The sequence below is a fragment of the Solea solea genome, chromosome 8, assembly GCF_958295425.1.
Source record: "Solea solea chromosome 8, fSolSol10.1, whole genome shotgun sequence".
NCBI lineage: Eukaryota > Metazoa > Chordata > Actinopteri > Pleuronectiformes > Soleidae > Solea > Solea solea.
In genome coordinates this window covers 7,683,393-7,699,265 of record NC_081141.1, presented here as the reverse complement: position 1 = coordinate 7,699,265, position 15,873 = coordinate 7,683,393, and the positions used below count along the sequence as shown (strand labels likewise).

Genomic DNA, 15,873 nt, shown 5'->3' with positions numbered 1-15,873 from the left:
GCAGCAGTCCCAGCCTTTAGTCAGGGCAGAGAGGAGACCCTCACCACTCCGTTCAGGCTGATAATGAATCGTGCATGGCCAATTGGCCATTTGTCTGATATAAGCTGAAAATCACAAAGGGCATGTTATGTCCCTCCAACGGGACTTTAATATGACAGAAATAACTGAAAAAATTTTTTTGCCAGACATTGGACATTACAAATAACTAGGGTGATGACTTTTCACATTAATTTCACACTCATTTAGCGTCTTCTAGCTATTTTTAGGACAGTCAATAGCTACTTTCCTTACTGAGGAGTTGGCAACACTGGCTAAAATTAGACACATAGACTGTAGCCTGTGGGTTGTTGCACTGATGCACGTAAACCAGGGGTGGGCAATTATTTTCCCCAAGGGGGGCCACATGAAAAACATAAAATTGCTGAGGGCCATACCAATGGTCTGAATTAATTCTGCTCAATACTAATTATAAGAAGCAGTATATTGTATTGTTTTGGTGTAAATTGGGCAGCATACAAACACACAATAAATGAAATTAAGGTAATTGCAGATTTTATTCAATTATAACTAAATAATTGAAAAAATTACTACACTTTATATTGAATACTATTATACTATACTACTGTGGTGACACAACCACAGCAACCTCCAGGGGAGGGAGATAATGGTGACTCCTGAACTTAAACCGAGACACTTGACTTCTTAACGTTGACTTTGATATATGCTGCACAAGCTGTGTGTGGAGAGAAGGACCAGACAAATCAGCTGATCTATTTGTGTGTGTGTGTGTATGTGTGTAGGAGAGAAAGCTGCGGGGCAGGGAGATAAACGAAAGGAATGTCAGTGTTGATTTCGCCACGCATTGATCGACGTGGGAAACTCTGGAAATGTTAGGAGCATGTCATATACTCTATAACCCAGTTATTAACGTTCATTTTCTAATCTCTAATTAACCTCATGTGGGCCAGTCAGGGATGGTGAAAGGGCTGCATGCGTCACATAGGCCGTATAATGCCCAGGTCTGAATTAGGCTGTCCAGATGAATTGAAGTCAGTGAGAGTCCTTAACAGGTTTGTTATTATTTTATTTTTTTTGTTTTGTAAAAATGTTTCACTGGTCATTTTATTTATAAAGAAAATTAAAATTCAGTGAAGGCTCAGATCCAGTACAAAGTAAAATAACATGTATACAGATAAGATGGTAGGAGGACAGTACTGTTCTATGTTTATCTGTGGAATTTCTAGGAAGGGCAGGGCCACATGAGAGCTAAAACAGAACAACAAAACAACCTGTGAAGCAGGTTAGTCAACCCAATGTGCTGGTGTGCTCCTTGTGCAATGATTAACCAATGGAGTAGGGAATTTCCTTGTTTACAACATCTTTGTTCTTACCTGATTCATGGAAAAAGCTGTCAGTGGTTACAATGAATGGATCTCATTGAAAACTCATCAGTAACACAGTATTGTAATTCTATATTGTAACTTTGAATTTTATTCCGTGTCTCTGTCTGTGTGTATGTTGATACCACTTAGCGCATATGCCACAGTGGTGAGTGAATTCCAAAGCGATTGCATCTCTGTGGGTTTTTCCAGGAGAGTAAGGCTGAGAACTTCCTTATTGCAGCAAGGGTGGAGTCTCAGCAGGAGGCTTGTTACACCCACGTTATAGACAGTGTAGAGGACAGCAGAAAGGAAGCAGAGCTACACTCAACTGGTACTGGCCTCTGGTTCAGCAGCAACAGGTAAGCACTCCAAATATAAGGCGAGTTATATGGTTTGTGTAAGAGCCATGCATGTAAGTTTTGCTACTTTCATTAAAGGTTAAGTTTATAGTTCCAGGCGACATCTAGACTCTATATGTTTTTTTTATATTCATAGAACATCCCACTAATCCATATATACCCAACAATTGCACATTACTCTGTAAAAGGAAAAAAACTTATGTACATATATACATATTCTTGCACTTTCTGCTTGTTGCACTTCTGGTGGGATGCAAAATACCCAAAACTGGTATTTGAGTAATGACAATAAAGTTGAATCATCTCATCTTATCTCATCTTAGGTAAGATTTTAACCAGGAGAGAGCAGTGCCTGAGATATGTTAGGGAGCACAGTTAACAGGATGCAGTGGTTAATTGTATTGAGGGCCAAAAAGACTGGTTTTGTCAGACAATATATTAACTACGCTACACCACAGTAGTATTGTATAATAGTATTCATTATATAGTGTAGTAATTTGATATTTTCAATGGCGTTAGTTAAAATCTGCATTTACCTTAATTGTGTTTATTGTGTGTTTGTATGCTGCCAAATTTACACCAAAACTCCTTTTTTATAAAGAGATAAAATTATTATTGTTTATTTCCGGGTTATGCGGCCCATAGAGCATGCTCAGTAGTATTACTCCCATAATGCCTCTCGGCTATGTGAATGAGCTGTCTGCGTTATCGACTTTCTCCGCGTGTCCATGCCATGGATGTACATTTCTCTTAAAGTTTTCACATCTTACGGTTCCCTGACAGTAGCGCTGTTCCCGAGACGCCACATGACAGTGCTTTGCTCTGCTTGTACACACCTGTGACTTCACTCTGGGAAATACGATTTTTCTGGGCTTTTTATGGCCATTTTTACAAATGTGAAACTCCATGAATTTAAAATATAGAGTATTAAGATCTATACATGCCTATGTCCATGTCTCGGGACAGTTTTATAGGTGTCTTTTTTACTATTGCGGTCATTGGGAAAATTGCTTTTTGCCCGCATGAGTATTTTTTGTTGCAGTACCATGAGTGGCCACCATGACAAAATTGTCTTCAAGGCAGAGGGGGCGGTGCTCTATCCAGTTCTTATAATACATCCATGGTGCAGCAACCCACAGGCTACAGTCTATGGGTCTAATTTTAGCAACACTGAAAATAATCTAATACTGATGAAATCATTGGAAAAGTGTAAGTGACAAGTAACAAGTATTTAAAAATAAAATATGCGCAGCTGTATTTATGAAGTTTAAAAATAAAAATATGGGTAAAAGCACTTTGAAGTATGAATATGCAATGTCAGCTACAGTAAATGTGCATTTATGTGGGTGCACCTTTGTTTCTGCTCTCCGCTCTCCAATCTTTAGGATGCTTTACACTGAGTTATTAGAGCTGTGGGATGAGTCTGTGCAGGCCATGAATATCAAGGACTGGCAAGGAGCTCTGAACAAACTTGAGCAAATTACTGAACCCACATCTCGCACGCTGTTCAACACTGCTTCAGCTCACCTGGCTCTGGGACAACTGGACCTGGCCCTGCAGGTCGGTGCCATCATACATTATTGTAACTTTACAGCAATTGTTGTATAAACACAAACAAGTAAATACAGATAAACAGCATAAACACATAATATTGAAGTCCTTTAATTGGTTACTTTAACTCCTCTTGAAGACAAATACATAAAACAACAAAAAATGTCATAGGTCAAGTCTGCAGTGTAAGATAAATATTTATTTTTATATATTTATACTGTATAAAAATTGTTTTTTGGAATGACGCCTTGAGATGTAACATCTCATTCTCAGAGTGGGTCATGCCAATCAATGCATTTCAAACGCAATATTTAAGAGATTACATCACATAAAACAAAATAGTTATAAAATAACAAGTGTGACAAAACATCAACAAACATTTGGATATTCACTCCCAATGGAGCAAAACAGGTTTTACATAAATATACTTTTCATACATTCACAATGTAACATTATAGTAAGTATAGTAAGAATTTGATCCAATAAGATTTTGCGAAGTGGCTTCCCATCTGTGATGTCATCAAATCACTGTAAAAACAAGAAACATATTCAATGTAACCTCATATTTTCCCCTCTCTGATGCCCAGGCTTTAGACCTCACCATATGCAAGGATGAACGACTTGCTATTGCTTTCTTCCAGAGAGGAGCAGTGATGATGCAGATTGACAGGTAGGAACTATCACAAATACTGTCACAAAGAATATACTTCTTCTCCTTCTCCAGGTATGTCATCCCCTTCTGCTGTCTCCCCCTAATCTCTTCAAAGTACACAATCTGTTCACTTGTTAGAATATTTCTTTCTTCCCAGCTCTGTCTCTCTGTCTAGACAATGGAGACAACAAGTCTTCTTCCTTAGGGCATGTCCACATGGAAACTTACCCACAGCTTTGGGAAAATAGTATAAAATAAAATTGAAAATTATAGTTCCACATCTCTCTTGCACTGATATTCACTGTCTCTATCTTGTGTTTGCAGTAGCGTATGAATGGGTATGAAAGATGAGTGATAGAAAATGCACTCCACATAGATGCGCTGTATGAAAGTGTGAGTGAATGGGTGAATGGCAAAACTCTAGGGTAAAGCAGCTTTGAGTGGTCAACAAATCTAGAAAAGTGCTATATAAATACATACCTTAGTGTCCAGCCACCAAAAGAGTATAAGCCTTTTCCTTTGCCACACATGCACATACACACACACTCAAAAATACTTTGCATAATTAAGCATAAAGTCAAACACACACAATTCCACACATTGATAAAACATCCTGAGTTTTTACAAATTGAAGGCAGTTCGAAAGAGGTGGGTTTTGATGAGCGTTTTGAATGTTTGGAGGTCAGTGTAGTCATGAATATTTTTGGGGAGAGAGTTCCAGGGTGGCTTTGTGGGACTTTAAAATTGATGTGTTGTTGGACCGGAGGCCAGTGGAGGTATTGGGGATTGGGAGTGATGAGGATTATTGAGGCCCTTGGGAAATGTAGCATGATTAATGCTCTTGTAGTAATCTGTTCTGAAAGAGATGAAGGGTTTTAGCAGCAAGGATGGAGATGGACTTTGTTTTTGGGACAGAGGAAAGTGAATTTGGTGTCATGGTTGACATGGTGTTCAAAAGAGATTGCTGCGAAAATTGAAACCAAGGTTGTAGATGTATGGGGATTATGGGTGATGAGTGGAGCGAGGACTGAGAGACAGTTCTTGATGATATCAGATGGGATGGCATCCAGAATAGAAGTGGGACTTCTCATTGTTGTAACAAGAGTTCACAGCTCCATTGGGATACAAGGGTAAAGTGAGACAGAGGTGGGAAGTTTACAGGTTGCACGGCAGTTGGGGAGGTGTCCCCTATCCATGTTTGTGTAAATACAATTGATTTTATTTTTGAAAGAATGAGAGGAAGGACATTTGTGCCCAGGCATGGAAAAAACTGGCACAAGTCTCCCGAGGGACATTTTGAGTTATTAAGAGATTCTGAAAGTGTGAATTCTAAGCTTTCCAACAATATCTAACACATGGAAAATATTTGAAGAAGATGTGGCCATTTGAATGTAGGCACTCCTCAAACTGCTTTAGGGAGAATTTTAGCCTCAAAGATTTACAAATTCAGGGGAGTCAGGTGACAGTATCATCACATTTACATAGCTCAACTCCCTCCTGGTCTAGCTGTCAGTGACATCGGATATCTGTTAGCCCACAGGACAGAAACTATTAGTACTATAGTTTGAACAATGAGTATTAATAGCAAGTCTAGGGACCCTGAGGGTTCTATGAAGAGGTCCCAGAGAAAAATAAAATTAAATATGAATATACATTTCATAAAAATGAAAAACAAGAAAGGTAATGTACTTAAGAGTTAGAAGGATCAAATATAGATACATATTTCCAATATCAAAAGTTGCTCTGTGGTGTGGATGGATCAGTCTGTTGCCGAATGAGCTCCTGTTGCCGAATGAGCTGATGATGTCTCTAACTCTCAGCTAGTTGCTAAATCATTAGCATCACAGTCAATACTTCATACCCAAAGCTGTGTCATTCACACATTATTCAGGTGGGTTTGTTATTCATATTATTAGCAGATGCTCACATGCTCCCGTTACACCTTATAATACAATCAACTGATTGAACAGAAGTTTCAATGTGCATATCATTTGCATTTTAAAATTAACTTACTGAGCTAGCTAATAACAATGTTAGCCACATAATGTTCTGAAATGCTCAATGGATTATTAAAAGATAATTTCCTCAAATTAAACAGTGATAAAACAGAAATCCTCATTATTGGCACCAAATTGTCAAGACTGGGTCAGATGACTAGACAAAAACAACGAGGTACAAGAGAGATGCCGGCAATGTAATATTTATTTATTTATAATCAAAATAATAATCTAAACCAAATATAACCTATATTTGTAATCAGGTGAATCAGTTGTAAATGCAGGTGCATGGATGTGTGTGAGTGTTGGATGTGAAACTAAGAACAAACAATGTGAGCTGCAGGACGCCAGGCCGGAAATGGTGAGAGAGAGTGAGAGCACGGCTGGATTGCTGGGCTTTAAAAGCACAGCCCCGCCTCCTTGGAAACTGCACACACCTGCGATGCATAGGCTTGAGTGCATGTAAAATGGAGAGAAGGGGAGAGAGGCACACCTACACAACCCCGCCCACTCGGGGTCGTCACAAAATCCACACACCTTTATCCAAAGGGGAGAGGTTTTTCCCTCACCATTGACAGCTCCTCCTGCATATTTCCATCTTCACAATATTAATCAACTCCGCCCTTCCCTTGCCTCGTCACCTCCTGCATTGATTACTGTAACTCTCTCCCTCACAAATCCCTCCATAAACTTCCAGGTCAAGAATTCAGGTCCAGAATTCAGCTGCCTGCATCATCACCAGTACCCACTCATTCCACCACATCACCCCCATCCTTATCAAAAACTTTTCAATAAGTATCATGGCGTACAAGAAAGGGGGTGGCAAAGTTGGTGAAAATAAATTTTTTTGAAAACGTCTATGCAAAAACTGTACATTTTGAAAATAGCGACTCCTGGTGGTAACAGAAAATACAACAAATTCACAATTTCGGTAATAACTTTTACAGAGTTCATAGTATCAAACTCAAAATTGGTGAAAACACTCAAAACACATGGTAGATGATGCGTGCTGAATATGATAACAAATCGTTCAACGGTGTTGCCATGGCAACACTGCAAATTCAGATATTTGCGACAAAAAACAAACTGCTACAACTTTGCAAATCCTAGTCCAATCTGAACCAAACTTGCTAGGATTGATGATAGTCCGGCCCTGAAGACGCCTATATGAAAATATTCACTTTCAAAAACAGCGCCCCCTGGTGACGGCAGACACTATGACGTCTGGTATTTGATTGAACTAGTCCTAGAGCTTTTGTGCGATCACCTTTAAACTTGGTGAGGTCACTGTGAACAAGTTGAGGAGCTTAAAGGAGACATATTATACCCTATTTCCCCAATTAAAATAGTTCCCTGGTGTCCTAATGAACATGTCTGTGACAGGCTTTGGTCAAAATACCATAAGGATGAAGCACCATAGCAGTTCATAACCCTGCTAAACCCGCCCCTTTCAGAACGCTCGGTTTTGTGCGTGGTCCCTTTACATGCAAATGAGACACAGGCAAACACACACCCACTTCTTCCAGGGGGTTTCTGATTTGTCCTTTTTACTGCGCTCACTCAGCTATTGTTCCCTCCGCTCCATTCCTCCCCCCCTCCCTCCACTAGTTCTCTGACAATATCAACATGGCAGTGTGCGCGGAAAAAAAGCAAGAGTGCCGTCACAGGAAGAGACGTCCAACACAAGGATCAAGCCGAACAGTGCCGAACTGCAAATCAGTTAAAAAGACTTAGGGGCAGCACCACTGATCGCCACTGCTTGTGTCGGAGGTCTCCGGAGCACAGACTCAGTCTGATACAGTCACATACAGCGACAGTTTATGCAGCTCGCAGTTTGCCGCTCGCCAGATCAGCGGTGCTGTCCCTAAGTCTTTTTAACTGATTTTCACAGAGAGTGCCGTCACAGGAAGAGACCTCCGACAAAAGGATACTTAGGGACAGCACCGCCAGTAGCAAGCTGCATAAACTGCCGCTGTATGTGACTGTATCAGACTGAGTCTGTGCTCCAGTCATGGAGGACGTACTGAACAAATATTTTTAATTAGGACGTCTCAGAATGGTCAGTTATGAGCTCTATGTGACCTTCTCTTAAAAATGTGTGTGTTTGTACGTCGGTGAAATACGGTCGCTGACTAAATACTGATGCGAAGTGGTGCGAACACACGTTTGCTGACTTTATCCGGCACATTAGCATATATAAAATCCTCTGAGGCTGGAAGTTTGTGTAAAACACTGTGCTCCACTGTGCAGCCACGAACAGCACACTTGTCCCTCCGCGTTGACATAATACCGCTCTTCCTCCTTCGCCTGCACTCTCGCATTTTATAGGGACAAGGTGGAGCTAAGGTGGAGCTCTCGAGGTAAACTTACTGGTGGGGTGGTAACATTTGCGGTGAAATGCGTATGCTGCCGTCATAAGGCGCAGGGAATTCAACATTGCATGTTTTATCGCCTATACTTACACTAAGGGGGACCACGAAAACATGACTGAGTATTCTTTTTCCACACTTTGGCGACTGGTAGGGCCTCCAGAATCCCAAATATAAGTATTAAAATGATTAAAAAGTTGATTTTGCATAATATGTCCCCTTTAAGTTATCAAACGTTTTTCAAAATGTCGCATGTTGTACGAGATAGGGGGCGCCAAAGTTGGCTTTAATTCATATTTTTCACAACAAAAAGCAAAACTCTTCGCGATAGAAGGTCCCATCCCAACCAAACTTCATTTGATTGATGACAGGTAGTTGCTGAAGACGACTATGTTGCTGAAAACAATACATTTTGAAAACAGCGCCTCCTGGCGGTGGTATAAAATACTAAAAAACAAACTGTTACTTTTATGAGACAGAAATTAAGAAAGACCTCTCACTGGAAGGGAACGATGTGATTGAGGTGTTGACAGGTGCGTATAATAGTGATGTGTCGTTCGTGAACGTTTCGTTCAAAATGAACTAATCTCTTATATGACTCGGGAGTAATGAGTCATCTCAGTGAGTGATTCGTTCATTTTTAATGCAGTACCTTCCTTCGCCACATGGCAGACAGCTGCATAGGTTCAGATAGCAGAACAGGAAACAGAAATGATTAGTTCAGTAGTGACTCAACTGAGTGGTTCGTTCGTTCATTTTAATGCAGTACCTTCCTTCGCCACATGGCAGACAGCTGCATAAGCTCAGTCAGTAGGACAGGAAACAGAAATGATTAGTTCAGGATTCACTCAACTGAGTGGTTCGTTCGTTCATTTTCATGCAGTACCTTCCTTCGCCACTTGGCAGACAGCTGCATAAGCTCAGTCAGCAGGACAGGAAACAGAAATGATTAGTTCAGGAGTGACTCAACTGAGTGGTTCGTTCGTTCATTTTAATGCAGTACCTTCCTTCGCCACTTGGCAGACAGCTGCATAAGCTCAGTCAGCAGAACAGGAAACAGAAATGATTAGTTCAGTAGTGACTCAACTGAGTGGTTCGTTCGTTCATTTTAATGCAGTACCTTCCTTCGCCACATGGCAGACAGCTGCATAAGCTCAGTCAGCAGAACAGGAAACAGAAATGATTAGTTCAGGATTCACTCAACTGAGTGGTTCGTTCGTTCATTTTCATGCAGTACCTTCCTTCGCCACTTGGCAGACAGCTGCATAAGCTCAGTCAGCAGGACAGGAAACAGAAATGATTAGTTCAGGAGTGACTCAACTGAGTGGTTCGTGCGTTCATTTTAATGCAGTACCTTCCTTCGCCACTTGGCAGACAGCTGCATAAGCTCAGTCAGCAGGACAGGAAACAGAAATGATTAGTTCAGGATTCACTCAACTGAGCGAGCGTCCGTCCTTAGGTCACGTGACAGCTACCTAGTCACTGTTGTGCTGTTAAACAACAATGGCAGAGAGGATACAGGACACAAGTCACTATATTGGGGAGTGTATTTGCTTTCCTAGGGTTTCATATGGTTTGAATTGCTTATGGCATTTTGTTTATTATACTTTGTCAGCTGAAGCAAACCATGTTAAGTGTTTGAGAACCGCGGTCTTTTTTTTACAACGCCCACAAGAGGGATACAGCGCCAACCGCTGTAAAAATGAACGAAATGAACGAAATGACTCAAAAAAAGATTAGTTCAATTTACTGTCCGAGAGTAAAAGATCCGAGTCAGTAAGAAGAGTCGAACTTCCCATCACTAGCGTATAAGCAAACTCCATCAAAAATAGTCTCTAGACTGTATAGAGGTTTAACGAAACAACAAGAAAGGAATACAATGTATATAAAAGTGAAATGGGAAAAAGAGTTTTACATTGAGTTGTCTGAGAGTGATTGGCAGTCCATTTACAAGACGCAACACATCCACAAGTTCTAAGAGATGGAGGGAGTTTGGTTGGAAAAATTTTACACGTTTTAACAAATTAAACATAAACAATTGGGTCAACAACATATCTGTTGGAGACAATGTGGGCAATTGAATGCCAATCACTCTCATATATTCTGGTCCTGTATGAAAATACGAACATTTTGGGACGGGGTTCTGAGGATCGTGGGGGAATTTTTTGGATATAATATTCCTGATGACCCCAGGTATATGTACCTGGGACTGATACCTTAGGGGTAATAGCTAAAGACGATGTGTATCTGTTCAAGATCCTATCCCTTGCGGCTAAGAAAGCCATTACAAGAAGTTGGCTGAAAACTCAACCACCTGGACTGAGCCACTGGCTAGATATTGTTGAAGAAATTCGATCAAGGGAACAAATGACCTATAGCCTACGGATGAAATCTGAGTTATGTAGTGCGAGATGGACAAAATTGCATCTTTATGCAAGATAGTAGTGTCTTCCCCCTGTATTTGTGTTTTGTTCTTGTTTCATTGAATGAAAAATAAAGTTTAAAAAAAACAACAAAAAAAACAAACTGGTACAACTTTGCCAATCCTGGTCCGATCTGAACCAAACTTGCTTGAGGTCACTGTGAACAAGTTGACAAGCTTAAGTTCCTGAAAGTTTTTTTTGTTGTTGGCGAAAGTTGGCGCACATTCTGATTTTTCACGACAGACAACAAAATTCTTATGGATGGTCCGATCCCAACCAAACTTGCTTTGATTGATGATGGGTGGTTGCGGAAGACGACCATGTTGCAGAAAAGGGTACATTAGGAAGTAAAGTCTAACATTCCCACACAAAACATGATATGTGAGTCAAGGGACCTTCCCTGAACACGTTTACGGACATGCCACCCACCCAACAGGAACTCGGCCATTTTAAACAGGAAGTGCCCTTTAACTTGGCCGTACATTGTCCAATCTGCACGAAACTTGATATGTGAGACAAGGAAACTTCCCTGAACACGTTTACGGACACGCCTTTCACCCAACAGGATGTCGGCCAGTTTAAACACGCAGTGCCCTCTAACTTTGTGCAGGGACGCCGCTGTAGTACCGAAAGCGGTGAATGAATGAGAGCTTGAATCCGTTCAGAACCGCTTGTTATTATTTTTTTTCCTCGAAATGAATCGCCTTTTTGAGGCCATAACTCACAGATTTCTGCAAGGTGCATCAAACCTGGTGTAAATTTACGTCTGAAAGTAGTTCGGGGACACTGCGTTCAAAATTGGAAGTGGGCGGGGCTTACAAAAATGAAAAACAGCTTTCATCAGGTCGCTTTTTCTCATGTTTCACGTACATGCACGAAAGTTGGTACATGTTAATCACGTCAGGAAGGTCTAAAAAGTCTGTGCTGGCGCAGCTGTAAGTCCTACAGGAAGGCCGCCATCTTGTGTTGAACAGCCATTTTTTGCCTATTTTGGCCATTTCTTACCAATGGTATTTGAACGAACTTGTCCTAGAGCTTTCATGGGATCACCTTCAAACTTGGTGAGGTCACTGTGGACCAGTTGAGGAGCTTAAATCAATTCTAATAAGTATCATGTTTTTCAAGATAGGGGGCAGCAAAGTTGGTTAAAATTCACACAACAAAACCCTTATAACTTTGCGATGGAAGGTCTGATCTTAACCAAACTTGTGGCGAAGATGCCTATGCAAAAAATGTCAGGTTTGTAAACATTGCCTCCTGGTGGTGGCAGAAAATAAACAAAAAAAAAGTTACTTTACGATTTTGGACTTTTACAGAGATTATCATATCCAACTCAAAATTGGTAAAAAACACCCTAAACACATGGTAGATGATATGTGCTCAACATGATGGCGTATTGTTATATGATGTTGGCATGGTAATGATGAAAAGTTGGATTTTTGCGACAAAAAAACAAACTGCTACAACTTTGTGAATCCTGGTCTGATCTGAACCAAACCTGTTAGGATTGATGATAGTACAGCCCTGAAGACGTCTATATGAAAATATTCAATTTCAAAAGCAGCGCCCCCTGGTAACAGCAGACTTACAGAATTACACTTACAGTTTGTGATGCTTCTCTAACAAGGATTGTTGTATCCACTTGAAACTTCATATGTGGTACCTCAGACCCGTCCTGAATATGTCTGTAAAAGTCCACCTCCCTACAGGAAGTAAAGTCTAACATTGTCTGATCTGCACAAAACTTGATATGTGAGTCATGAGACCTTCCCTGAACACTTTTACAGACATGCCTTTCATCCAACAGGAAGTCGGCCATATTTAACAGGAAGTGCCCTCTAACTTTACGCAGGGACGCCGCTGAAAATAACTAGGACGGAAAATAACTAGTACCGCAAGCGGTGAATGAACGGGATATGAGCTAGAGGACTCCGTGTGCCCACGTCGCCACGCAAGCCCTCGAGCTCGAACCCGTTCAGAACCGCTTGCGCTACTAGGTATTATTATTATTATTATTATTGTTGTTATGATTGTTATTATTATTATTTATGAATTCCTTTTTCCATCCAGGTTAGAGGAGGCTCTGTCAGACTGTATCTGGGCACAGGAACATATGAGAGGAAATGTGGTTATTGACTACAGACAACTGGGACTGCAATTTAAACTGTACAGCTGGCAGGTATGACAAAACTCATTTACATTCTTGCCTTTCTATTGTTGTCGGGACACTAACTTGAAAGCCCCATGAGGTTCATACACACACTGCAGAGATGTTCACAAGTCATTTTTTGAGTCACAAGTCAGATTGTCTCAAATCTTTGAGCTACAGAGTCCAAGCCAAGTCTCAACCAAACATGGTGCAACTGCAAACATGAGGACCAGTCTAGACTTCTATTGATTTTGGCAAAACAAAGTATTATCCATAACCTTGACATTGATACCTATACCTAACTGTAACCTAATCACAATTCAAAAGTTAGCTCTAAACTTAAGATTTAGTTAGCTCTAAAATTAGGTTTTACCTCATGAGGACCAGGTTTTTGTCCATGTGAGCATGACCCACAAATACATTACACTATATACTATATGAATAAATATAAAACCTAGTACTACAAAATAATGCTCTGCCCTTTGTGCTGGTACATAAAAAAAACTCCAACAGCCCTGCATTCACAGAGGGACTCCAGGCTTCATTATTCTTTTTTTCTGCAAATGGAAATGGAAATCCAACCCCTTGACATCTGTCAGTAGTGATGAATGAAAGCAGTGAGATACTGACATGTCATCACCTTGATCGTGTAGTTCAAACAGCGCAAAACAAAGCGACATTGATGGTGGCTGAAGGAGAGGTTGCACAACATAACATATTTCTCATAGGGCAGATAAGACATCCTGGTCCATCCATTGTTAATGCACCTGTGCTCCTCATATATAACTCTACCATTTATAAATTAACAAAACTCTGACAAGGACATCATGCAAAAACTGAAATAATGTAGCAGCATGATTATGAATTAGGCACATCACTGAAACAATCTTAAAGTGAAGTGAAATTTTGAAACAGCAAGAGTGGAGGCCAATGCTGAATTTAAACACACAGCTGGTCAGCTCCGAGAAAGCCGGAATGAACCTTCTATAGTAACCAGCCAGCCCCAGAAACCTCCTGACCTCTTTTTTTGTCTTGGGTATTGGGCAGGCTGCAATCGCTGTCGTCTTTTGTATCTGTGGACGCACCTGCCCGCCCCCCAAGTGGTACCCCAAATACCGTACCTCCCTCCGTCCAATAGCACACTTCCCCGGATTGGCCGTGAGCCCCGCCTTCCTCAGGGACTCAAGCACTGCTCCCACCTGCTGCATATGCTGCTCCCAGGTCTCACTATGAATGATGACGTCATCCAAGTAGGCCACAGCATATGCAGAGTGAGGCCGCAGCACCCGGTCCATGAGGCGCTGAAATGTAGCTGGGGCCCCCAACAACCGAATGGAAGTGTGACAAATTGGTACAAACCATACGGAGTGGAGAAGGCCGTCTTTTCCGTGGACTCTAGCGACAAGGGAATCTGCCAGTAGCCCTTGGTCAAATCCAGTGTCGTGCCCAGCCGATCCAGGAGTTCATCGACCCGGGGCATTGGATAGGCATCGAATTTGGACACCTCGTTGACCCTACGATAGTCCACACAGAACCGTATTGATCCATCGGACTTGCGAACCAGCACGATGGGGCAACACCAGTAACTGTTGGACTCTTCTATTACCCCCATCTCCAACATAGCCTGAAGCTCCGCCTGAACAATTTTTCTCTTGTGTTCTGGCAGCCGCAGGCTGTATGAGACTTGTGCGCCCTGGCAGGGGAGAGAACATGTCACCAAACCGCCACTGCAATGAGGCCACGTCTGCTCTCTGGCCCTGCGAGAGATGGTCGTCAACGGGGACCAGCGCTGACCTGTTGTACAGACGATGTTGACGTTCCTGGGCCTGGAGCAAATTCTCCCGTGATAACTGACCCAGTGAATAGAGTTTTGCCCGCAGGTCCAGGACGTACTGTACCTCGTCTTTGCTGGTGCTTTGACCCACCTCCCAGTTTTCCTTAACCAGGTCCAAGACACCCTGAGGTTTTCTGCTGAACAGGAGTTCAAAGGGAGAAAATCCCGTGGAGGGCTGGGGAACCTCCCGCACCGCAAACAACAGAGGGTCCAACCATTTATCCCAATTACGGCTATCCTCGTGCACAAACTTACGAATCATGTTCTTTAGTGTCTTGTTAAACCGCTCCACCAGGCCGTCGGTCTGGGGATGGTAGACACTAGTCCGGATTGAGCGGACGCCCAGTAAGTCATATAGCTCGTGTAGTGTACGTGACATAAATGATGTGCCCTGATCAGTCAGGATCTCTTTCGGGATCCCAACTCGGGAGATAACTTGAAACAGCACCTGCGCAACACTCTTCGCAGAGATATTGCGCAGGGGCACTGGCTCAGGATAGCGCATCGCATAGTCCACTAGGACTAACACAAAGCGATATCCCCGTGCACTCCGGTCTAATGGCCCGATGAGGTCCATGGCAATTCTATCAAAAGGGACCTCAATTAGTGGAAACGGGCGCAATGGCGCTTTTGGGGTGGCCGGTGGATTGACTAACTGGCATTCACGGCAGGATGCACACCACCGACTTACATCCGCCCAAATGCCCGGCCAGTAAAATCGGGCCATGATCCGGTTCAGTGTTTTATCATATCCCAGGTGGCCCGCCATGGGGTTGTGATGAGCCGCCTGGAAAATTGTTTTGTGGCGGCTTTTTGGTCCCAATAACTGGGTGAGCTCTTCCCCGGTCCGAGCGTCACGACTCGCTCTGTATAGTCTGTCCCTAATGATAACAAAGTAGGGGTGAGTGAGTACTGTGTTAGGGTGAACCTGGATATCCATGCACCTTGTGTGTCACTGTTGATGGTAAAGAACAACGCTTTGACTGTCCCAAGCATGCTGAAGCTGCACTATTTGCAACTCCGATCTCTCCTGGATTTATGGAGTAGTATAGGTGATGGCTAGCCCTGTCTGGCTAGGCTGGGCTGGCTACTGTCACCTGCTAGCTCTGATCGTATGGTTGGTCAAAGAGTGCGTAAGATCTGCCGAGTGACTTTCC

At 42.2% G+C, this 15,873-nt stretch overlaps 1 protein-coding gene across 2 annotated transcripts in view; it reads left to right on the top strand.

Annotated features, from left to right (window-relative positions):
* The window catches only part of noxa1 (NADPH oxidase activator 1), a 52,443-nt gene that overhangs the window by 3,848 nt on the left and 32,722 nt on the right, over positions 1 to 15,873 (top strand). For both annotated transcript variants that reach the window (XR_009241048.1, XM_058635210.1), the window contains exons 2-5: positions 1,593 to 1,741; positions 3,127 to 3,301; positions 3,880 to 3,962; positions 12,804 to 12,912. Coding sequence is in view for 1 of the 2 variants with exons in the window: in XM_058635210.1 (XP_058491193.1) it covers positions 3,128 to 3,301; positions 3,880 to 3,962; positions 12,804 to 12,912 (366 nt within the window). In the remaining variant the exon portion in view is untranslated. The remainder of the gene's footprint in view (positions 1 to 1,592; positions 1,742 to 3,126; positions 3,302 to 3,879; positions 3,963 to 12,803; positions 12,913 to 15,873) is intronic.